Here is a 26,589-nt window from a genome sequence, read left to right on the forward strand (position 1 = left end):
TAACAGGATCCAGAAACTGATCAAGAAAATCATACATCATGACCAAGTAGGCTTCATCCCACAATCACAAGGATGGTTCAACATCCGTAAATCAATCAACATAATTCACCACATAAACAGATCTAAAATTAAGAATTACATTGTTATCTCAGTCGATGCCCAAAAAGCCTTTGACAAAATACAACATCCATACCTATTAAAAGCTCTGGAGAGAACAGGAATAGATGGAACATTCCTCAAAACAATAAAAGCCATATACAACAGACCAACTGCTAATATCATATTAAATGGAGAGAAACTTAATCATTCCCCTAAACTCAGGAACAACACAAGGATGCCCACTCTCCCCACTTCTTTTCAACATAGTGCTGGAATCCCTAGCCATAGCAATAAGGCAAGAGGAGGACATCAAAGGGATCCACATCGGCAAGGAAGAAATCAAGTTATCCCTATTTGCAGACGACATGATCTTATATCTGAAGGACCCAAAAAACTCTGTACCCAAACTCCTACACCTAATAAACCAATTTTGCAAAGTAGCAGGATACAAAATCAATCCACAAAAGTCAGCAGCCTTTCTGTACACCAGCAATATACAAACAGAAAAGGAAATTATGGAAACAATTCCATTTACAATAGCCAGAAAAAGAATAAAGTACCTAGGGAATCAACTTAACCAAGGACATGACAGACCTATTTAATGAAAACTATAAAAATCTAATAAGGGAAATTAAAGAAGACACAAGGAGATGGAAAGACCTCCCATGCCCATGGGTAGGCAGAATCAATATGGTGAAAATGGCCATATTGCCCAAATTGTTATACAAATTCAATGCAATCCCTATCAAAATCCCAGTTACATTATTCACTGAAATAGAGAAACCAATCCATAAATTCATATGGAACAGCAAAAGACCTAGAATAGCCAAAGCAATTCTAGGCAAAAAAAAGCAGTGCAGGAGGTATCACAATACCAGACTTCAAGCTCTACTACAAGGCCATCATAACAAAAACAGCCTGGTATTGGTATAAAAACAGATTGGAAGACCAATGGATTAGAATTGAAGAGCCAGAAATAAAACCGCACTCTTACAGCCAACTGATATTCGACAAAGGACCCAAAGAATACAATGGAATAAACAGAGCCTCTTCAACTACTGGTGCTGGGAGAACTGGGCAGCCATATGCAGAAAACTCAAAGTAGACCCAAGCCTATCACCATGCACCAAGATCAACTCAAAATGGATCAAGGACCTCAATATCAGACCTGAATCCTTGAAACTACTGAAGGACAGAGTAGGAAAGATGCTAGAACTTATAGGCACAGGAAGGAACTTCCTGAATAGAGTCCCAGGGGGACAACAAATAGGGGAAAGACTCGACAAAAGGGACTACTACAAATTAAAAAGTTTCTGCACAGCTAAGGACATAGCCACCCAAATAGGAAGACAGCCAACCATATGGGAAAGGATCTTTACCAGCACAGCAACAAAGGCCTGATATCTGTCATCTACAGAGAACTCAAAAAACTAAGCCCCTCCAAGCCCAATAAACCTATTAAGAAATGGGCAAAGGAGCTAAAGAGAGATTTCACAAGAGAAGATATAAAAATGGCAAAGAAACACATGAGGAATAGTTCAACATCCCTGGTAGTAAAGGAAATGCAAATAAAAACAACCCTGAGATACCACCTCACCCCAGTTAGAATGGCCTATACTCTGAACTCAGGCAACAACAAATGCCGGAGGGGGTGTGGGGAAAGAAGAACCCTTCTCCATTGTTGGTGGGAGTGCAAATTAGTACAACCACTTTGGAGAAAAGTATGGAGGTTTCTCAAAAATCTCAATGTAGACCTACCCTATGACCCAGCCATACCACTCCTAGAAATCTATCCTAAACAGCAAACCCCGATATAACAAAAAGACATTTGTACTTCCATGTTTATCACTGCACAATTCACAATAGCCAAAATATGGAAACAACCCAGATGCCCCTCCACAGACGAATGGATCCAAAAAATATGGTACTAATACACAATGGAATACTACATAGCGATTAGGAATGGTGAAATATTGTTATTTGCAGGGAAATGGTCACAACTCGAACAAATAATGTTGAGCGAGACAAGCCTAGAACACAGAAAACAAAGGGGCATGATGTCCCTGATATATGACTGTTAAGAAAGGGAGATGGAGAGACAGTAGAGACCAAGTCTGGGAAACCAAATACTGCTTGTCAAATAGTATTCCCCACAGGATTGGGGCAGCGATCCAACAGTATGTAACTAAAACCAAACAGACACTCAACATATAAAGGTCAAAAATTGACCTCTCAGGGGAATACAATAGCTCAAAAGTGATGTATGTACATTCATGTAAGACTACTGTCGACATATTGTCTAATATCGACATTACATTTAAAGCCCTAGGCGAACTTTCTTGGGCGTGGCCATGTGGCTACTGTATATGTTCTTGATACATTGTATATTGTATATATGTCTACCTGACCTAGAGAAGGGATAGAATAACAGGGCATAAGATATCACAAGAAATGTACACACTGTCCTACTATGTAACTGTACCCTTTTTGCACAACACCTTGTCAAAAAAAATTGTGTTCAATTAATAAATAAATTAAATTAATAAAAAAAGGAAAAGGAAAAAAGAATAAAAACAAAAATCAATGCAAAAGTAACGTGTACAAAATTATACGGTGTAAACCGACTGTACAAATCAAGGAAGGGAGGGAAATAGGGAGAGGGAAGGTGGGGAGGGGGGGATGAGGGAGGAGGTAACAAGGTGGATAAGAAATGTACTGTAACCCTCTGTACATCATTTTGACAATAAAGAAATGAAAAAAAAGATTGAAAATAAAAGTAGAGGAACCAGACCAATCCCAGATACTGAAGAAAAAAAAAAAACACTAAATAAGTACAAGACATTCAAGACCCTGGAACAGAAATTTATCAATCACAGGTATAAGAAGGAGAAAAATACAAACTAAAGACATAGGATTTTATCTAACAGAAAATTTGCCCAAGCTTGAGAAAGAGTAATCAATGTACAGAATACTTACAGAAGACTTAACAGAAAGAAACCAAAACCCCTTGACAATTGACATATTAAATACATAAAACAAAGAAAGGATATTGAAAGCCTCAAAGAAAGAGACAAAATATCATAAAAAGGAAGTTCAGTAGGAAAACAAATTTCTCAATGCAAACTCTAAATTCAAGGATATGGAAGGACAATATTACCCTCTTAATTTCTCATTACATAATTCTCCCTCATAGTTGAGGAAAAAATAAAAATCCTCCATGTACACAAAAGCGCAATAAATTCATGACCACTAAACTAGCACTGCAGAAAATTAAAGGAATACCACCTACAGAAAGGCAAGTGAAAACAGAAAAACACAGGAAAGAATAAATCATATTTTAATGAGATTGGCAAAATAGGAAAAAGTATTTATAAAACAAAATGACAGGAAATATGAAACAAATCAATATGAGGCCTGAATGCTAATGGTATTTACTCTCCACTCAAAAGACTATTTCAGCCAGGCACCAGTGGCTCAAGCCTGTAATTCTAGTCACTCGGGAGCTGTGGGATCTGATGACTGTGGTTCTAGGTCAACACAAGTCAAATAGATTTTAGAGTCTTTATCTCCAATCAAATAGCAAAAGCCAGAAATATAACCACAGAACTAGATCCATCTAATCTTTGACAAAGGACCTAAAAACACATTGGGGAAAAGACAACCTCTTCCAAAAAACAAAATAAACAACAACAAAAAAAAACACTGCTAAGAAATTGATTATCTACATGCAGGAGTTTGATACCAGAGCATTCTTACTCTACAGAAATCAACAATTGGATGAAAGATCCAAATGTAAACTCTGCACCTTTGAAACAGCTAGAGGGAAAACTCCAGAAACTATAGTCACAAGATGGATTTCTGAATACAATCCTATTGCCAAACAAAAATAGAGCAAGAATGGATGAATGGGACTACATCAAATTAGAAGTTTCTACACGGGGCTGGGGATATGGCCTTATGGCAAGAGTGCCTGCCTCATATACATGAGGCCCTGGGTTCGATTCCCCAGCACCACATATACAGAAAATGGCCAGAAGTGGCGCTGTGGCTCATGAAAGTGGTAGAGTGCTAGCCTTGAGCAAAAAGAAGCCAGGGACAGTGCTCAGGCCCTGAGTCCAAGCCCCAGGACTGGCCAAAAAAAAAAAAAAGTTTCTACACAGCAAAAGAATCACAAGAACCAAGAGAAAACCCACAAAGTGGGAGGAAATCTTCAACAGCTATCCAATATATAAAGAGTTAAAATGCAGAATATAAAAAGAAAATACAGCAGAAGAGCAAATAACCTAATTTAAAAATGGGCAAATGACCTGGGCAGTTTTTCAAAGAAATGAAAATGGCAAATGGATGCATGAAGAACTGTCCTGACATTCCTAGCCATAAACAAAATGCAAGTCAAAAGTACATAAAGATTACATTGTACCCCAGTCAGAATGGCAATAATCAAGAAAACAATAAATGCTGGTGAGGGTGTGAGACTACTGGTGGAAACAGGTAGTAGCAGGATAAAGAAAATGTACTACACATCCTATAGACTAGAACACTCCATAACAAATGAAATGTATGACAACAGAATTGCATGAAAATAGAATTGAAGAATATCATGTTGAACAAGATACAACTATCTCAAAAAGAAAAATATGTTCTTGCTCATTTGTGAACTCTAGACTTAAATGATACATAGAGATATGTAAAGATTGATATGTATATATAAACATTACACAGAGAACATGTTTGTAACTATGGAACTATTTGGAGAAAAATGGAAAAGGGAGAGAGGGAAACATAATGACTAAGTATGAATAATATGTACATACACTGCATCTATGAAGATGACATATAGAGTCTCACTGAAAACTGTGGATCAATAGGGGTTTGGAGAAGTTAAAAAAAGACTAGTAGAAAGGGCTAATCTGACTAAAATATGATATACATACATGTAAAATAATACTATGAAAATTCTAGCTACAATTAATATCCATTAAAAAGTAAACGACAGGAAAGCAAAATAGGCTATATTTGTAGACAAGTATCAGTAGGAGGGCTGGGGATATGGCCTAGTGGCAAGAGTGCTTGCCTTGAATACATGAAGCCCTAGGGTTCAACTTCCCAGCACTGCATATAGAGAAAATGGCCAGAAGTGGGGCTGTGGCTCAAATGGCAGAGTCCTAGCCTTGAGCCAAAAAAAGAAGCCAGGGACAGTGCTCAGGCCCTGAGTCCAAGGCCCAAGACTGGCAAAAAAAAAAAAGTATCAGTAGGAGGGAAAGAGAAAACAGGGTAAATAAGGGTGAATACCATAATTGTATTTATGAAAATAGAATAATAGAACCTGTTGAAATTGCTTTAAAAAAGGAGAAATTGATAGAAGGGGCTGAATTTTATCAGGACTCACTGTATGCATGTATTCAAATGTCACAATGAAACCCCTGCTAATAAAAAGTCTGTACTTTTTTTTAAAAGGAAACAATACTATCACAATTGGGGGGAGGGGGACCAAATGCTACCTTAACACTGCTGAATATGTACTACTTACATAACCCTAAAAGGTTTATAGACATGAGCATTTCTTAAGAAAAACAGGCAGGGAAGATTCTTAAATTCGTCCTGGGGTAATAAGCAATGGCGAATGGAACAAATTATTTGTCCAAACTGAGGTTTCATACGGGTATAACAACATACGACCCTGCCTACAATTTTCCAAAGCACTATGCTGTCCTTCCAGGCCCAGCTTACCTACAAGCTCCACACTCAAATGTTCCGTTCCCTTCATGGCACTTGGGACTTTCAGGAATGCCTTCATTTTGGCATTCACATTCGCAAATGAAGTGAAGAATAATCTCTACTTCTTCAGTAAAGCCCAGAGGCTTAATTTTAATGGTTTCAGAATTCTTACTGTTTCCAGAAACTTTTTCTGGACATTTATTTGCAGTTATGCTTATTTCAAATTGAACCTGGAAGAAGAAAAGGGAATTAAATTCAGCTATCAATAAAGCTAATTTTTTTTATAAATACATTTACAAATGAGCATTTGTTTTCTTTTCTATAAAAAATGCATACAAGACATACCTCATCTCCTATGGAGATATTGGAGCACTTTCTTCCATTTTCCCCTGTTCCATTCACCCCATTCTTGCAGTAGGATTTGTAATTTATGGTTACTCCTTCTGGCAATTTGCTGTTTTCCAAAATGACTTCTGAGGAAAGGGACTAAAAGGTAAGTTGATAGTCAATAGGGAAGTCAAATAAAATACTACCTGAACATAAAACCAAATGAGTACAATCAACTGTAACAACAACAACAAAAACTAAAACCAGGTCTATCTGAAGGATTAGAAAACTCGAGAGTACTAAGTTCTAATTAAGAGTCTAATCTTCAAAATAATGTATGCACCAGGAGTGTTTTTAATTCAATTAGAATATTAGTGATTATACAGCACAGAGGCCTAACATTAATTATGAGAAACAGAGAACAGATGTTTTCTTTCCCCTCTGATGAAAAGCTAGCGATCTTTCCTCTTCAAGCTAACTTAGAAGCACCATAAATGATCTACTCTACAGACTGGCTGAGAACAAATTTATTAGAATGAGTGTAGTCTTAGCAGAAAAATGTAAACCTTAAGTGGCTTCTGAGAGATAGGTGCAGGTAGCTCAGTGGTAGAGCACTTGCCTCACATGCGTGAGTTCTGGGTTTCACTGTCAGTACTGCCCTCAAGCCCACCAAACCAAACAAAAACAGAGACTACCCTAAGAGGCTGGAAGGCAGTCCTTACTTAAAATACCAGGCATCTCTAGGACCCCCATAGTATGAGTTAAAAAATATCTAAAGTGCAACCACAGAATTGGGGAGAGTCTGGGGAAGAGTCTGGGAGAGTGATATATATAGCACACAATAGTTGTCATAATACTAATTGTCTTCAGATATGTACAAATTTATTTTGGGCTAATGTTTAATGAGTATCATTAATGGTCAAATAAAATATTACCTCAGCTATACCTCTTTTCCATATATAAAGAAAATACAATCCCAGGCCTCTTTATAAAGCAGGTATATATAGCATTTTAAAATTTATACATATATGCATATTGCTATATATATAGTGCTATAAAATATATCTTAATGGTACATTCACATGTTCACATCTGAGTGTGTCTGCATACTTACTGAAAATAGAAAAAGATAAATCCATTAAGGATACTTAGGGAAAATAAAAAAGAATGAAGGAATAACTATTTATCTAAATACAAATTTTATACTTGCTTGCAATGAGGAAATCTCTGCTTAATGACATATAAACAGATGTTCAGAAAGTTCCACACATTCTTTTATGGTTATTTTTTCCTTTGCTTAGACAATAATTTTGGAAGACAACAGAAACATTTTCCCCCAGACACAGAACTCAAGTTTTATGTTTTCTTTTTTGCTATTGCCCTCTTAGCTTGGAAAATTATGTATAAGTGAGCATTTACTTTCCTAGAGCAAAGTATCCTTAGTGGGGTATTATTGAAAGTTGATCTTACTTAAAATTTACTCACATTGTAGGCATCAATGATCAACTGAATTACATTGCTAGAATTACCAGATAATGTTCCCACTGCTGACTTAGGGATCAAATTTCTTAGTTCCTATAATGGAAAGATAAAACATGCAAAATATCAGTATTGTTTATTTTAAAACTATTTAAAAAATCTATTAAGCAAATAATATTTATCTTGGAATAACATTTCCCTCTCTCATTTCTTAAATTGCTTCAAGTATCAAATCTTGAAAAAGTTAACTAGCTCCATAGGTTTTGATTAGAATTACAATAAATCCCTTTTGTAAAATTCAGTCTGCCTACAATGTGGTCTTCAATGAAGACATAATTTTGCCTCAAATGGCTACACAATATGAACAAACAAAGACAAAAGGACTTTTTATCTTAACTGGATTTACCTTGTAAACAGGTTGAAATTCTTCAGTAACTGCAAAAATTGTCTGAATATTATTTTCACTGAGTTTCTGGACAAGGTGAGCAATAGAGGGATAATCCTAAGGGGAGAAGAAATATGTTTTAGTATGTAAAAATATTACATATATATATTTCACTCTTTCTTCTGTTTGTCTGTATGCACGTGCATGTATGCACCAAGCTATTTTGCTCAAGGCTAGAGCTCTTACCATTTGAGCCACAGCTACATTTCTGGCTTTGTGGCAATTTATTGGAAATAAGAATCTCACAGACTTTCCTGCCCAGGCTGGCTTCAAACCACAGTCCTCAGACCTTGCCCTCCTGAGTAGAGTAGCTAGGATTAAAAGTGTGAGCCACTGTTGCCCAGCTTGTTACTGTGAGACAGTCTTACTATGCAAACCAGGCTGGCTATAACTTGTAATCCTCCTGTCACCGGTATATTGATTTTTCAGTATTTTTTAAACTATAATGACTTACATAAATATGTAAGTAATACAAGACGGCCTTCAAATAAGAATATCAAAAGCAAACAAGAGCTAAGGTAGGTGGTGTGTATTTGCATTTCAAATCCTCTTTTTATAAACGTATATATGCACATATAAGTATGTATATACACACAAATATCCATGTTAATAGGTTTAAATAGTAATATAATCTATGGACTTTATATGTAAGGACAATAAAATTAGAGAATTGCTCATAATTAAAAGTTCTATTATCTATCACTTTAGGAGATAAAATGATTTATAATTGTTCTAGACCTTGATTAACTTCCATGCTTTATTTTCAATGAAGACATAATGTCTACTTTTTTTTTTTTGCCTGTTTTGTTTTTTGCCAGTCCTGGGGCTTGAACTTAGGGCCTGAGCACTGTCCCTGGCTTCTTTTTGCTCAAGGCTAGCACTCTACCACTTGAGCCACAGCGCCACTTCCGGCTTTTTTCTATATATGTGGTGCTAAGGAATCGAAACCAGGCCTTCATGTACACAAGGTGAGTACTTTACCACTAGGCCATGTTCCCAGCCCCTGTCTACTTTTTAAAGTGATATAAAATATCAGTGTGCAAACCTAGATAAATTGTTAAGAAAAATAACACCAATGTGACTATGAAAAGCTGCATGAAGGGAAGAGTCTGCTAAACGGATTCAGGAGTGAAGGGGCTCCCTATTCCCAACAAAGCACTTGTCTAAGTGTGAGAAGTACCTCCCAGAGGCAGAGATTCCCCCCTCTAACGGTGAGAAGCAACCCTTGCAGCCAGGTAAGCCTCTGTCAAGGGTAAGGAGTATACACACTTTTACAAACAGCAACAAGATACTGGGTTATGGACCATACCTGCTAATACAACAAAACCCCAAACCCTGAAACACTCACATAGCCCCTTAGGGGAAAACACAGATTCAAATTCCAACATAACCTACTCACTCAGTAAGACCTTAAGCACTTACATAGTAATGGCTCATTGTATAGACATTATTTTCCAGATGACACCGTCCATCGTTTGGTAAAACAATGCCACCAAGTTTCCCATCGCCAGCAAAGTGAAAGCCAGCGTCCGTGGAAAACACCAGCAGCCGAGTGACATTCCTCCAGCCAATCAGGGACTTCAAGAGAAAGGATTTCAATTTTAAAATGCTACTCCCAATAACAACATCACCTGTGAACTTTCCATACAAGCTATCATTGTATGTTTCACCTGATTCTTCTCTTTATCTTTTCTTTACACAACAACCCCACAGACTGAAGCTGCTCTATTCCATTGCCTGGCTTTCTTCCTAGTTGTCCACATGGACACCTCAGCTCCTTCTGAAAGTTGTTTTTCTGGTTTTACTCAGCAAGGGAAACCACAGTGCCTGCCTTCATTGGGTAAATAAAAGCATCTCAAGTTTGTACCTTCCTTCACTCTGTTTCTGGATCTTGTTCCCCACCACCCACCACCCACAAGCTCTTGCTTCCCTCTTTTGCTCAACAATGGCACTCTATTACTGGAGACTGGAGATGTATCTCCATTTTTAGCATTTTGCTGGTTAATTAGAGGTAAGAGTCACTCAATTATATCCTCCCTGGACTGGCTTTAAAACTATGATCCTCAGATCTCAGCCTCCAGGCATGAGCCACTGGTGCTCTGCACATTTTTGCAATAGAAAATACCATCAAAGATTTATCCAAGCATATATCAACCCTTTCTAACCTATTAACCAAGACTTTTAGTTATTATGTGTTTGTGTAATTGAATTTATAGAAGAATTTACACAATTATAAATTGCTTTAATTCACCTGTTTATTTCCTCCTAATATTAAATTATGTAAATTAGGTTTATTACCAAGACTAATGGCCTTTCAAAACTGGGGCATCTATCTTTGTCAGCTCTAGGGAAGTAAACCATGACAAACAGAAAGACAGGCATGACCACAAGTCCTAGATGTGGTTTGATCACATAGAATAAGGCCTGGACAGAGGCAGCCAGAGAGTGTTGTTCCCACAGTGATCAGAGAGGTATCGGCTGAGGCACTACCTTGAATTCTAGTCCTTCTTCAGCTTAAAAGCTGAAATCTGAAATTGCAATCACTACATAATGAACATTCAAAAATAAAAGATAGTATTTGCTTTATGCTTAGTACGTTATACAGACTACTGAACTGGAAGTTCACAATAACCCTGAGTAATATATTATCATCCTTTCAAAAACAACCATAGAGATGCTAAATCAATTGCCTAGGATCAAGAAGAATAGGAAAATTCTTAACTACCACATCTACTGCCATTTTGTTTTTACTAACTCTTAATTAAATCACATTTACAATCCACAAAAATGCAGAAACTGAATTCACTTACTCCACACACAGCAACTTGCATGATGGCATCAAATCCACCCTCAGGAGAGTCCAAGTTTCCAGATATGCGCTGCTGACCAACAAGCCTGTTGAATACCTCTCCTCTATCAGTGAGATTGAGGACGTTTTTATAGCTAAATGGGCTGGTGCAGTTCTGTTCACTTGTGCAAGGATTCCTAAGCTTTGCTGGTGTTGTACTAATATAAGGCATAACAGTTTTCTCCACAAATGAGCCAAAACCTGGCAAGAAGAAAGCATAAGGATAGATCAATGTACAGATAAAACTCACTTAAAAAAAATCTATGACATTACTGGCAATGTACTTAATGTCTCTATCACTACCTCCCCAAAAACGCATATGCTAAACACTTGACCCACAATCAGATGGTATCAGGAAATAAAGCAACTGGGAAGAAGTGAGATCATGATTAGAAAAGCATCAGGGCTCTGCAACCTCGGTTTTCTCTCTACCACGTGAGGACACAGCTAGAAGGGATCATCAATGGAACAAAAGGCAGGCCTTTGGCTGAGAATGAATCTCCATCCTAAAATTTCTCAGCTTTTAGAGTAGTCACCAATAAATTTCTATTTATGTAAGCTACCTGTTTACAGTATTATAAGAGCCAAAAAAAGCTACCCAACATTTATACGCAAATACATACTATGTTTTTGAGACAGGACTTGACTATTTAATCCAGGATGGCCACAAGCGAAGATTCTCCTGCTTCGGCCTCCTGACTGCTGAGATTACAGGTATTGGCCATCCACACCCAGTGTGAACCTACCCACTTTAAAATAACTCAACCTCATTTTCTTAGCATAGAAGTTCTCAACAATGGCAGAATGAAACGATACACATTCTAGTTTTCTGACTACTTCAAAAGAGACTAAGGCTAGAATCATGGCTCAAGTCTAAGTTCAAGCTCCAAAAACAACTTAGAGCTTCCTATTTCCAAAGTCAATTATGTTCCTAAATAAAAGAATATTTTAAGCAAGAGTTATTTAAAATATGGCTATTTGTTTTCTTTTCTTGCCAGGACTCTGGTTTAAACTGAGGGACTCATGTTTGTCTGGCTTGTTTAGCTGGCACTGTACCACCTGAGCCACGCCTCCAGCCCTGTTTTTTGCTGGTTATTTTGGAGAAGGGGTTTCATAAACTTTTCTACCCAGGCTGACTTTAAACATTGATTTTGTGGATTTCAGCCTCCCAAGGAGCTAAGACTACAGGTGTAAAACCTGGCCAAAACACAGCAAATTTTTGAAAAGCCTACACGAGTCTATGAAATCTCTCCAATATTTTAGAGGGCCAAAGCAGCAGCAAGCAGAAAACAGTCCTACCAATCCGGAAGTCTGAAGTGATCCTCCGCATTTCATTCATCAGATCTGTTCCAAGACTTTTCACATTCTCCAGGTCATCTTTCATGGAGTAAGAAAGGTCCATAAGGTAGTAGAGATCAATGGGGTAGTCTTCAGCCCTCTTGAATTTTAATGTAAACGTCTGTGGCTCCCCTAATTAAACAAATTAGCAAATGAAATTAGTTTGCCAGCAAATGAATACATGGTAAATAACAAAATGAAGCACATCTTGTGTATATGTTTTGTACAACATGCACTGAGAATTCTGTAAATAACTCAGGTATGCCTTCAACTGAATTAAAAAAGAAAAATCTTCTAACACCAGCCCTTAAGAAAACAAAGAGGATAAGGCTAGTATTCCGAACCAACAAGAAAAGACATAAAATGAATTCTGCTACGGTCTGGATCTGGAAAATGTCCCAAAAGTACCCGTGTTAAAGCCTAGGTCCCTTGGTTGGCACTACTAGGAAATCACGAGATGGAGCCTTATAGTTATGTTTCAGGTTACTTGGTCATGACCTCTACAAGGTCTCTTCCCCTCTCATTTCCCAAATGTGAGGTGCACAACGTATCCCATCAAGTCCTTTGATGATGATGTGCCACCAGTTATGGCCCAAGTCAACAGAGGCCACTCAATCCTGGATTGAAACTTCCAAAACTGTGAGCCAAAGTAAATTTTTTCTCTTTATAAGGTGATTATTTCTAGCAGTTGTTACAGTAATGGAACAATAACACAAAATAGGAACTATGAGTAAGATAGATAGATAAGATGATAAATAAATGAGAGGTAGATAGACATATACATATATACCTGCATACATACATACATACATACATACAATGCCATAAATTGATGGAAACAAGACTGGTCATATTACAGGGCAGAAACTGACATTTCAGAGATTAAAATTATAAGTGAGAAATATGTTCTCTGTGTAAAAGGATACTGCTAGAGGCGAATAAATAACTGAACCATATTTTTGCTTTAGAAACCAGCAAAACCTTGCATGGGGATTGAAGTTGAACCCTATGGCAGAGCACACACACTGTTTGATCTCCAATATTATGAAAGAGAATGATTTTTTTTTTTGTCAGTCATGAGATTTGAACTCTGTGCCCGCCACTTCTGGTTTTCTGGTGAATTCTTGGAGATAAGAGTCTCGTGGGCTTTCCTGCCTGGGTTGGCTTTGAACCACGATCCTCAAGATCTCAGCCTCCTAAGTAGCTAAGATTATAGGTGTGAGCCACTAGCACCCGGCTCAGAATGAATTTTTTTTTAAATAAAAAAAAAGGGGGGGTGGGGGTTTGAGAACATGGCCTAGTGGCAAGAGTGCTTGACTCGTATACATGAAGCCCTGGATTCGATTCCCCAGCACCACATATATAGAAAAGGCCAGAAGTGGTGCTGTGGCTCAAGTGGCAGAGTGCTAGCCTTGAGCAAAAAGAAGCCAGGGACAGTGCTCAGGCCCTGAGTCCAAGCCCAGGACTGGCCAAAAAAAAAAGGAGGAAAATGAAGATTTGTATGGATGAAAAATTAATTTTTAACATGTAGATTTTCACTGTGTAGATTTCTAGTGGGCAGATGGAGAAGTAAGTATAAAGTCCAAGCATCTGTGGTTGCCGCACACATGACATGAAAACCAACTTTTAGGCAAACCACAAGAAACAAGAATGCGTAAAGGGAACTGGGAAAAAAAGGATCAAGAAACCCAGCATTAATTTCTCACACCTGTAATCTAGCTACTAAGAGGTTGAGATCTGAGGATCAAAACAAGCCTGGGCAAGGACGTAGGAAATCTGGGTGCATTTCTATACCTGATCGTAAATGCAGATCCAACTGCTGTGGCTGGATCTGCGTAATGTCTTCTGGCTGGAGCTTCTCTGCTGTTCCTTTGCTCCGATTGGTGACATTTTTATTTTTCTTTATATTTTTGGAACCTCTGGGGTTTTCTATATCATCTGGATGGCATCCTTTCTTTTTTAAGGCTTCTAAATCATCACATCGTGCAGAGGTAGGCATTCCTTCTTGTAAAAATGTCTAAATGATACATAAAATACCAGGATCATAAAGTGAAAAATCAAATTTTTACATAATCATAACTGCAAACACACTAATTACAAAAGTCAAATTAATCTGATATAATTAACAATTTTAAGGTATTCCGTCTTTGGCTTTCAAACATAATGTTCCATTTATTAAAACTGTAATATGTGCTCTTACTGTAATACATGCTCTTATTTAAAAATAAGAAAGAATACCTTTCCCAGAACTGTCCTAAATATATATTTTAAATATCTCACATTCAAGTTCAGAGTTATCTAATCTTTAACGATAAGTAGCAATATACCTGCCCAAATACCATATGATTGTTTTCTAAAAGTTGTCCTCAGAAAAATTCTTAAAAGGCTGGGAGTGTGGCCCAAGTGGTAAAGCATCTGCCTACTAGCAAGCACAAGCTCACGCATTGGTACTATAAATACATAAATCTTTGGGAAAAGCCTTCTTTGCCTATAAAGCACACTCCCTTGCATAAAATTTTGAACATACCAATGTCTAGGAAAAGCATATTATACTAAATCCACCTCAATTAATTGGTGGCATTTTTTAAGTGCCTACCAGAAAAATCTAGCACACACACAAAAAATGTAAATATTTGCTACTATTGTAAAAAAGGTTTTTAAATTTTTATCTTAAATTTTTCAGTATCTTAGTACATACTTGTGCATAGAATTCTCGTAATGACATAAATTTGTAAAGTGTTTTATATACTTCAAACACTCTAGAAATAAAAATTATACACAACTGATCATAGGAAAGACAAAAATCACTACTGCTAACAGATGTAAAAATCTTAAATAAAAGAGTTCCTGAGATGTGGGATTACACAAAAAACACAGTAATATTGTTTATTAGCAATTTCTTGGTACTATATAATGATGAGAGTATCAAAAGAATACACAAGTCTTTTATAAGTTATTTTCTAAGGCAAATGTAGTAGTTATGTGAGCATTTGTAAATTAGAGAAACAACTAGAAAAACATACAAAGGGCCCAATGGACAAAAACTGCACTACTTCCATTTAACATCAAAGCTATAAATCCTACCAAAGCCTAAGATTCTACCACATTATACATTCCCAAATATTGGCCAATCTAGGAAACTTCAGAACATCCAGAGCAGTTGGACACTGGTGGCTCATGCCTATAATCCCAGCTACCCAAGAAAGCTGAGATGTGATCATCACAGTCTGACCGCAGCCTGGTCAGACAAAAGCAAAAGATTTCATGCAAAGAACCAAGGCTAGATGTGTGTCTCTAGTGGCACAATACCAGTTTGAGTGAAAAAGACAAGAGTGCTCAAAACCGTGAGTTCAAACCCATACCAAAACACACAAACAGGAAAGAAGAACAAGAAAGAAAAATGTGAACATATTCCAAAAGACCCTGTAATAATGAAGAAATTAGGTCGCAAAGCTCAAAACCCTCAATTACTTTAAAAGAAATTGGCCAAAAGAGCCTTCAACTACAGATAAACACTAGCCACCATAAAACGGGTGTTGATAAGAACAGCTACCACATATTTAGAACCTTCTGCATGAAACTGCCTTACTAAAGTTCACCAACTGTAATCAAAACAGATCAAACAAAAAAATATAATGAATAGCCCCCAAAACATAAAAATAGCCCAAGATAAATCCACAGCACTCCTATCCCCTCGACCGCTTCCAACTTAAATCCAACATACCATTTTTTGGAGAACAGAATGGATCATGAGAAAAATTCTGAAATAAAATGCTCTCAATTTTATCTTTCAGATGGTCCAACCATCTGCTACCTCCTCACTTATACTTAAAATTAGGCACATGCGGTATGGGTCCACATGCCTGAGTGAAGATATATTCAATAAACCTTTGAGCTTCTGACACTAGTTTGCGAATTAATTATGACATCAAAGTAACTCAGTTCCTGTTCTGAGTATTCGCACATCTACTCATTAAAAATTTAGTCTATTATAGATCATGATAGGCCAAGTATAGAAGTTCTATTCTAAAAAAAAAAAAAAACAAACTTAAATGAGAGTAAAATTGGAACCCTGACTTCCATGGGTTTTTACTGGAATACAAGTCAACTCTGCAAGCTTAATATATGTGTGTAATTTTAAAAGTTAATTTAATATCTCCCCCATCAAAAAGAGTGGGAAAAATATAAAATAAACTAAAGATCTAGTTTTCCTTAGAAATCAGGTGAGCCACAAATATAGGTAGTTTATAATGGCCTAACAACCATGCTAGGAGGGGAAGGAAGAGGAGGGCCAGGACCTAGGCACATGGAAGGCCCTGGGTTTGATCTCTAGCACTACAGAACTACAAGAAGGGAAGAAGAAAAGATATAGGAGGGAAGAAAGTTGGAAGGTATAAAGCTGTACAAATCTTAGAACTTAGGAAGCTAAGGCAGGAAAGATCCCTATGTAGCAAAACCCCATTTCTAAATTAAAACAAAAACAGAAAATATCAATATTTACAAAGTATATAAATTTACTATTACTGAGCACTTTGTTTTAATATTTAAGTTTTCAAAATCTTCATCTATTTGAGACTTAGGAAGTCCTTAATTTCTAACACCCATATTTCAAGGGTTCAACAGCCAGATAAATACCTGCTGGCCACTGTGACTAACAGCATAGTTCTAGAATGGAGTATATTGGCCAATAAACAAACACTGATTTAAGTAAAACTCTGTATCTAATACTTCCTACAGCAATGGGCCACATTCAATAATTAGAGAACAGAAAGGATGCAAGGCAAGCAATCTTACTTACTGAATTTGTGCACCATCCACAATTTGGCCCTGCTTGTATACATTCTCCACACGATTTGGCATTTGCTTTTAAACATCTATTTTTATCTGTTAGAAAGAAGAAAGATCACTTAAAGTTTCACAAAAAATTAAAAAATTGGGATCACATTGGTAAATAATACATGTAAGCTAAATATGAACATCCTGACCTAGTTATCAAGCTAAAGTAGCCCTACTGCACAGGGACCTTGATGGTTTCAAATCACCTTGATTTTGAATCACCTTGAAAAGTTACAAAGGGATAATTATCCTGTCTTTTATATAAAAGACTGGGTACAACTGGTACATATTTGATCCAGTATTTATCAAAGGTACAATGTCACAATCTATTATTCCAAAAGGTTATACATGCCATGAGTTTAAGTACCACTGAGTAAAGTACTGTTTCTTTTCTTTTTATTTTTTGGCCAGTCCTGGGCCTTGGACTCAGGGCCTAAGCACCGCCCCTGGCTTCTTCCCACTCAAGGCTAGCACTCTACCACCTGAGCCACAACGCCCCTTCTGGCCGTTTTCCATATATGTGGTGCTGGGGAATCGAACCGAGAGCTTCATGTGTAGGAGGCAAGCACTCTTGCCACTAGGCCATATTCCCAGCCCCATACTGTTTCTTTTTGCATGACTAATGATACCATGTCTATCTTGGTTTATATTAGATTTCTGCACATATTAAAAAGTTATACTTGGGGCTGGGAATATAGCCTAGTGGCAAGAGTGCTTGCTTCTTATACATGAAGCCCTGGGTTCGATTCCCCAGCACCACATATATGGAAAACGGCCAGAAGTGGCGCTGTGGCTCAAGTGGCAGAGTGCTAGCCTTGAGCAAAAAGAAGCCAGGGACAGTGCTCAGGCCCTGAGTCCAAGGCCAGGACTGGCCAAAAAAAAAAAAAAACAAAAGTTATACTCTGAATAGTTTCATACCTTGTTTTGTGATGTACTGATACTGATAGTGGGTTGTTCAAATATATCAACACTGTTCCATTTACAGTTCTTCCTTCACTTTTGCATGTATTAATCTAACCTCCCCCCACCCCCATGCTCAGTGCACATAATTCTAATTAAGTGTACTTTTTGAGATGTGAAAAGAGCGGAGTACCCATGATTCCACATGAGGATACACCATAGTTTACAGAGGAGTAAGTAGATCTTTGGCTTTATTCTCATTGTTCTTCTACATATGCCAACAATTTGCAAGAGCTTTTTATTAAAGAGCAAGAACATCTTCTAAAAAAATCAATTGCTCCTGGGTGTGTACTTATGCAAAAACAATTCATAATCCATAATTTCACATTTACTTTAGTCACCAGTGAACGTATTTCATGCTTTTACCTTCTCTCTGCTCACTTCAACTCTTTTCCATTCTCAAATCTTTGTGTACAGTCTTTGTGTACACCAATCCCTTGGCCTTTCACTATCCTTGTTTCAGACAGGATGGTGAGAGCCAGGGCACAGATTCCTGTATCCTCTAGGAAGGACCACACTCACCACCTGGCACCAGACAGTGGTACTGAGGGCTTTCAGAGGAAGCAAAAACAGCTGATTTACCGAGAATCTAACTGAACCAAGAGTGACATAAGATACTGAAGAAAAAAAAAAGGAAAGAGAAATTGGGAAAATATTCCTTTTTACCTGCTTGGCCAAACACATAGCAAGCTGAACCGATCAGTCCAATCCAAACAACCAATTGTAAATTCATCTGAAACAGAAAATGTGCATCATTATAAGGAAATAAAGTAAGGAAAATACATTAAGAGATTCTACCCTTTTTACTTCCTGTTGATATTATAAATGTAATGCGTCTCAAACCATTTTTGTACAAATGTCACTTGCTGTTCTTCCCCAGTTGGCTATCTCTTTCACTCAAATAAGCTCCAAGCCAGACCCTCAAAATCCATTCCTGCCATCCTCAAAATCAAATGGTTTTCATATATAATAACATGTCAAAAGTGCTCCAAAAGAATGTCCCTAACAAGTACTTCCTAACACAAGAAAGCTATCTCCAAACCCAATTCAAGCTTTCAAGTCCATGTCTGTGGTCCCTGCTACCTGGAAGAGAAAGGAGTATTACCAAGACTTTATCTGAAAAATGAACTAAAAAGCAAAAGGACTCGGTAAGGGGTGGGGTGGGGTGGGGGAAAGCTCAATAGGAGAGTATGTGTCTGAGTTTAATACCCACCAAGTTCAAATAAATAAAATGAGACTCTGCTGAGTGTCTTTCAAAATCTCTACAGAAAAAATTAACGCTCTATATGTTAAAACAGATTACTCCAACTTCCAAATATTAAATATGTAGCTATTTTCTCAGAATCCATGTTTTCAGGGTTTTACAATTCATACCTTACCAGATTTGCTCATAGATTACCATGACAACAGGCTGCTAAGCCCACCCCTTAACTACTTCCTATCCTGGATCAGTACCTACAATCTCCAGAGTAACACTGAGAATTTCTTCTAAAAATCTCCACCTCCAGGGGTGTCCACCCTAAGAAGCTATTCGGTTGGTCAGGCAGAGCGCCTTAAATTCTGTCAAGTACCCCCTGGGATCCTGAGCTTCTGCTGCTCAATGCTGGCTTCCCAGAGACCAAGGCTAAGAATAACCTGCGCAGTCATCCACTGGGCTCTCACCAGTTCTGCCATGCCTGAAGCTGACAGTTTTGCTACAGTTTACATTGCCTGTTGCCCAGTGGTGTCTTTAACAATTCACCTTTCAAGGCCTACCTAAAAGAGTTAATGCGGTAAATCCAGAGGGTATAGTTCTCAGCAACTCAAATAATGTATTTGGCTCTGAAGGTTATGACTAAAGCGAGGTAAAACATACAGCTCCTGAGGAAATAAAACTCCTCACTGCGAAGAGTGGAGCTTCTGGAATGCTTCCAAAGTGAATGGCATGAATATTTGTCCCATATAAGGACTGGTACTTGTTTCTTCGGGCTACTTTAGTAACCACTGGAAGGCCTTGAGCAATCTTCCAAATCATCTAATTGAGGAAAAAGCTACCAGGTAACAAAATGTTTTCCATGTATTTGGAGGCTACCTGAATATAAAGCATCAAGTAAGTGCGATGGACAGTCTTCTTCCTTCTATAGATCTCAACAAGGCAAAGGACAACCTTCTGAAACCCTTCTCCTCTGGGAGAGGGCCAAGCCCAGGAACAAGCAAAACAAGGCTCCAGTGTTAAAGAACAGCTGAAAGCACAGGGATGGTTCTGGAAACAGCTTAAGGACAGACCTCAACTCTCCAGCACACTGGTAACAAAGAGGGCTGTAATGTTTGTAGCAAATGGCCAGGTTTCAGGGATATGAAGAAGCAACAGAAAAAGACAGCAGTTACGAAATGAGAATGTGGCTTAGTGTTAGAGTGCCTGCCTAGCATGCACGAAGCCCTGGGTTGATTCCTCAGCACCAAATAAACAGAAAAGGCTGGAAGTGGTGCTTTGGCTCAAGTGGTAGAGTGTTAGCCTTGAGCAGAAAGAAGCCAGGGAGAGTGCTCAGGCCCTGAGCTCAAGCCCCAGGACTGGAAAAAAAGAAGAGATCAAGGGATAGTAAAAATGACCATGGCTAAGAATAAAGAGGGTGCTTGAGCCAGTAGTCCTAGCTACTTGGGACATAGAGACAGAAGATCACAGCTTAAGGACAGCCTAGGCAAAAAGAAATCCACAAGATTGCATCTCAACTAATGGCTGGGCTCAGGGATGTTGGTCTGCACCTGAAGTCCCAGCTATAAGAGAAGTATGACTGGGCCCAGTGGTGAATGCTGTCCTCCTCACAACACAGGAAAACACAAGTTAAAAGAGGATCAGAATCCACAGAGCCTACTTCAAAAGAAGCTGTGGGCGTGACAGTGGTTGTGAACCTGCGGAGAGAGAGCACAAGGCCCTAAGCTGAATTTCCAATACTGTCTCACAGGGAAAAAAAGGTTGAGACCCTACCTGAAAAACATCTAAAGCAAAACAAGAGCTACAAGTACGGCTCAAATGGTAAAGCACCTATCTGGTAAGCAGGAGGCCAAGTCCAAGACGCAGAGCAGAAATGGGTGGAAAGGAAGCAACAAAGAAGGGAAGGGAAGGGAAGGTTTGGAAAAGACAACAACAGGACAGTACCCACCAGAGATGGGTGATAAAGGAACAGAAACTCCCAACCTGGTCTTTCCTGCTTGAGTCTATAGAATGTTCTGGATGGCTTGTGTTTAAAAGAGGGGATGTGAAAAGGCTGTCTCACAGCCTGCAACCTCTTCAAGCAGCGCTTGTCCACTGGCAGGTTCAGGAGCTTGGGGCACTCGATCTGTTTACAAGTGATTTCTATTCTGAAAAGAAAAGGGACTAAGAAGTTACAATGTCATTGGAAAGGGTCAATGTCATTAGCCTTAGTTGTATTCATTCATTTGACATAATAGGTCCTTCAGGGATTCTGATTTGGGTTTTTTGTTTGTTTGCTTGTTTTTGCAAGACCTGGGGCTTGAATTCAGGGTCTGAGCATAGTCCCTGGCTACTTATTTGGCTCAAGGCTAGTCCTCTACCACTTGAGCCAAAGCAGCCACTTCCAGTTGAATCGAACCCAGGGCTTCCTGCATCCCAGGCAAGCACTCTACTGCTAAGCCACATTTCCAGCTCTCAGGGGTTCTTTTTTTTTTTTTTTTTGCCAGTCCTGGGGCTTGAACTCAGGGCCTGAGCACTGTCCCTGGCTTCTTTTTGCTCAAGGCTAGCACTTTACTACTTGAGCCACAGTGCCACTTCTGGCCTTTTCTGTATATGTGGTGCTGAGGAATCGAACCCAGGACTTCATGCATGCTAGGCAAGCACTCTACCAGTAGGTCACATTCCCAGCCCTCAGGGATTCTTTTATGGTGTTTTTTACATAGTTACACAGTTGTAAAAAGGAGCTGCCATTTAACAAAGCAGTTTATGAATGGAATGCAGTGCATCTTGAGGGAATCTTTTTCACCAAAGAATTTACAAAAGCAACATTTAACACAATCCACTCTTCCTAAGGCCTTTTTCCAACCCTGGACTTCACACCCTGTCTGTGGAGCTTCATCCAGGTAGCAAAGTCACAACTTGTGCCTTATTGGCAAATACAAAGGCCACGGCTTGAAGGAGCTAGGCCTAGGCCAGTGGCTCACATCTGTAATTCTATCTATTCAGGATGCTGAGATCTAAACATCACAGCTCAAAGTCAGCCTAGGCAGGAAAGTCTGAAAGACTCTTATCTCCAATGAACTTCCCAAAAAGAAACTGCAAGTGGAGCTGTGGCTTAACTGATAAAGCACTAGCCTTGAGAAGAAAACAAAAACAAAAAACAAAACTCAGGGAACAGAGCTCAGGACCTGAGGTCAAGCCCTAGTATCGGCACAAAAATAGAAAAATAAAAGAAACAGATTATGATGTAGTTAGCTTACAATTACAATCTGATGTGAAAGTTTCTGTAATGAAGACAGACCGTGAAAAATCAGGGCAGTCAAGAGCTTCTCAAAGACAGTGAAATTCCAGCCAGAAATGGAGACGGGCAGGAAGGCAATAAGAGAAGACACTCCAGGTCTAGGCTTAGACATGCAAACCATGGAACACTGAGGGAAGTTATAATAACTTCTTCCTAATCCTGCATCTAAATATACATGTCTGGGTGCATCCTCCGCCTCTCCAGTTGTTTCCTCTCTTTTCAGAGAAAAACACAAGAAGGAAAACTATGTTTTGTAGATGTATGTTGGTGGTGAGATGAGTCATTTCATCCTAATAAATTTCTACTATAAATACACATTATTTTAAATCAGTAAAACGGTCAAAAATTATCTTAAGTTACTTCTGAGAATTAAATAATAAGGGGCTAGGAATATGGCCTAGTGGCAAGAGTGCTTGACTCATATACATGAAGCCCTGGGTTCGATTCCCCAGCACCACATATATAGAAAATGGCCAGAGGTGGCGCTGTGGCTCAAGTGGCAGAGTGTTAGCCCTGAGCAAAAAGAAGCCAGGGACAGTGCTCAGGCCCTGAGTTCAAGGCCCAGGACTGGCAAAAAAAAAAAAAAAAAGAATTAAATAATGAGCTGGAAATAATGGAGTCAAGAGGAGGCAGGCAGGAGAGGCCAGATTACAGAGTTACAGGTGCTCTGTGTGTGTAAGGAATTCAAATACTAGCCTGTAAATTTTAAGGAAGGAATTTTAAGGAAAATTGGGTCAGGATAGTAAGATGGCACACGCACATAATAAGAAATTTAATAGAGCGGGGTGCCAATGGCTCACACCTGTAATCCTAACTACTCAGAAGACTGAGACCTGAGGACTATGGTTCAAAGCCAGCCCAGGCAGAAAAGACCATGAGACTCTGATCTCCAATAAACTCCTCAGAAAAAGCTGACATGGTGCTGTGGCTCAAATGGTAGAGCATTAGCAAAAATAAAATAAAAATAAGAGGGGAAGATGAGAGCTTAGAAGACAAACATGGAATTTACTACAAAAATGATAATCTCTAATCATCACACTTGGGTAGATCATTCATTCCAAGTCAGCCTGGACAAGACTATCTCAAAAAAAGAGAGAAGAAAGTAAGGAAGGGGGAAGGCGGGAGGTAAAGAAGAAAAAGAGAAGGAAGGAGGAGAGGGAGGGAAGGAGGGAGGGAGGGAGGGAGGAAGGGAGGGAGGGAGAGAGGAAAGGAAGGGAAAGGAAAGGAAAGGAAAGGAAAGGAAAGGAAAGGAAAGGAAAGGAAAGGAAAGGAAAGGAAAGGAAAGGAAGTGGGGGTAAGCAATCACCAAGCTCCAGTGCTCATGCCTATAATCCAGGCTGCTCAGAAGGCCAGGATCCAGGGGTTTGCAGTTTAAAGGTAACCTATGCAGAAAAATCTATGAAATTCCCATGTACAAAACCCAGCAAAACTCAGGCTAGAGGAATGGCTCAAGTGGTAGAGCACCAACTGAAGCTCTGAGCTCAAATCCTGTAACAAGGGGGAGAGGGGGTGACAAGTGACATGTCAGCACCCATGCCAATTCAAAGACGACAAACTTAAATGGTGAAATATTTGTATTCGCAGGGAAATGGTCAGAACTTGAACAAGTAATGTTGAGCGAGACAAGCCTAGAACACAGAAAACAAAGGGGCATGATCTCCTTGATATATGACTGTTAAGGTATATGACTGTTAAGGTGGGGGGAGGGGGAGACTAGAGACCAGGTCTGTGAAACCAAAAACTTCTTGTCAAATGGTATTTCCCACAGGTTTGGGTCAGCGACCCTACATTATATAACTAAAACCAAACAACTACTCAACATATAAAGGTCAAAAATAGACCTCTCAGTGGATCACAATAGCTCAAAAGCTATGTATGTACGTTCATATAAGACTACTGTCAACATATTGTCTATTGTCGACATTACATTTAAACCCCTAGGCATATTTTCTTTGGTGTAGGCCACGTGGCTACTGTATATGTTCTTGGTACATTTTATATATATATATATATATATATATATATATATATATGTCTACCTGACCTAGGGAAGGGAAAGAAAACCAGGGTTTAAGATATCACAAGAAATGTACACACTGCCCTACTATGTAACTGTACCCCTTGTGCACAACACCTTGTCAAAAAATTTTGTTTAATTAATAAATAAATTACAAAAATAAATAAATAAAGACAACAAACTTGTGAGTGATTGGGGGTTAGGTACCTGGCCTTATATACGTGCTTGGATGAGGAAGGGTGGGAAAAAACATCTAGAATAACCACAGGGTGGGGGGATATAACTCAGGAGGCCACTTGACTAGTGTGTGCTGGAGTGTGTGTCATTCCTAGGGTTCTCCAAAAGAGTCCTAAGATGGAATGGTGATACATATGCTTCATGTTAGAAATGTAAAATGCCTGCTTAGCAAGTCTAGGAGAGACGTCCACCACAGGAGAAGACCCATTGGTCTGGATTTCAAAAATGACATTATCTAGGTGGTAACTGAAATTATGAAAGCAAATAAAATTGTGAAGAAAAAGAATATTCAACAAGTAGCCAGGCACTAGTGGCTCGCACCTGTAATCCTAGCTACTCGGGAAGCTGAGATTGTAGTTAGATGCCAGCTTGGGCAGGAAATTCCTTGAAACTCTTCTCTCCAATTAACCAGCAAAAAGCCAGAAGTGGAGGTGTGGCTCCAGTGGTAGAATGAACAACAAAACTCAGTGACAGCACTTAGGCCCTGAGTTCAAACCCCAGGACTGACACCAAAACACTCACATACAGGAAGAAAGAAGAGCTGACAGCAGTCTTAAACAGGTGAGTGAATACACCGAGAGGAAGACAAATGAAAATGGAAGGGAGCTAGGCCTCCCTGGAGGAAGGAGGGAAGACATGGATGTATTTCCTACATCTGGGGCAGCCACTCTTCTCTATAGCAGAGCTGGGAGTAGGAAAGCTGGAAGAGCTTATGTGTGCCTGACAGACAGTTCCTTCTGACATAGGAAGTCAGAGGCAGGGTTAGGGGACAGGAAGGAAGCCATGATTATACAGCAAAGCTGAGGACCCAGCACACACTGGATACTCTAACTTATAAAAGCATGTTTGTAACCCTGTTCTCCATGTAACTACCTCCAACATCTTTTTCCTCTCTATTACACTGGTTATTTAATGTGCTTGCTAATAATTAAGATCCCAGTAATTTGTCCATAATAATAGAACAGCAAAATATTACTGTTCCGCATCACATTAGTAAAAGTACCTAGATCACCTCAAAAGGAAAACAAAACAAAATAAAACAAAACCACAATCGTGTTGGGTGGTGGATAACATAGCTAATGAGAACAGAAATAAGGAAGGACTAAATCTTAGGTCAAGGGGAAGCAAATTTCAAAGAGACTAAGAGAGGGAAACCCCCATGAACAGACACTTCACTAGTAGGGGCTTGAATCAAAAAGTTCAATGTTAGGTTTCAAACAAAATTACTAGCTTAATTTCATTCAAGGACTGCCTCGCTGTGGACCACTGAAAAAAGAAAAACCTACTCATTCCCTGAGAAGGTCAGATGAGCATGTAGAAGATCGAGACAAGAATGCTACACTACACTGAATTTTGATGACTTAAGAGAATTTACAACAAAAAGTCATTTCATGTACTATATGAAAGGGCAAAAAAGAAAACCTTTGGGGTTGAGGATATGGCTTAGTGGTACAGTGCTTTACTTAGAGGTATGAGGCCCTGAGGGGAAATTAGACTTTTATTTCAATACCACTGAGTCATTATAAAGACAAAAATAATAACATCTTAGATGGGTGCTGGTGGCTCATGTCTAATCCTAGCTACTCAGGAGACTGACATCTGAGGATCAAGGTTGGAAGCCAGCCAAGGCAGAAAAGTGTATGGCGACTCTTACCTCCAATTAATCAGCAAAAGGTCAAAAGTGGAGATGTGGCTCAAGTTGTAAAGAAAAAAAAGCCAAGAAAGAATGCAAGCTCCTGAGTTCAAACCTCAGTACCAGCACACTAATGATGATGGGGGGAGGGGGAGGGGGGAGGGGGGAGGGGGAGGAGGA

General features: G+C 38.9%; 1 protein-coding gene across 1 annotated transcript in view; it reads right to left on the reverse strand.

Annotated features, from left to right (window-relative positions):
* Itgb1 (integrin subunit beta 1) overlaps nucleotides 1-26,589 on the reverse strand; it is a 55,024-nt gene that overhangs the window by 19,968 nt on the left and 8,467 nt on the right. The window contains exons 2-11 of the mRNA XM_048367415.1: nucleotides 18,717-18,783; nucleotides 17,053-17,138; nucleotides 14,049-14,271; nucleotides 12,216-12,386; nucleotides 10,879-11,117; nucleotides 9,491-9,646; nucleotides 8,030-8,125; nucleotides 7,630-7,719; nucleotides 6,163-6,303; nucleotides 5,830-6,047 (exon numbers count right to left, since the gene is read on the reverse strand). Of these exons, the coding sequence (XP_048223372.1) occupies nucleotides 5,830-6,047; nucleotides 6,163-6,303; nucleotides 7,630-7,719; nucleotides 8,030-8,125; nucleotides 9,491-9,646; nucleotides 10,879-11,117; nucleotides 12,216-12,386; nucleotides 14,049-14,271; nucleotides 17,053-17,138; nucleotides 18,717-18,783 (1,487 nt within the window). The remainder of the gene's footprint in view (nucleotides 1-5,829; nucleotides 6,048-6,162; nucleotides 6,304-7,629; nucleotides 7,720-8,029; nucleotides 8,126-9,490; nucleotides 9,647-10,878; nucleotides 11,118-12,215; nucleotides 12,387-14,048; nucleotides 14,272-17,052; nucleotides 17,139-18,716; nucleotides 18,784-26,589) is intronic.

The sequence above is a fragment of the Perognathus longimembris genome, chromosome 18, assembly GCF_023159225.1.
Source record: "Perognathus longimembris pacificus isolate PPM17 chromosome 18, ASM2315922v1, whole genome shotgun sequence".
Taxonomy (NCBI): domain Eukaryota; kingdom Metazoa; phylum Chordata; class Mammalia; order Rodentia; family Heteromyidae; genus Perognathus; species Perognathus longimembris.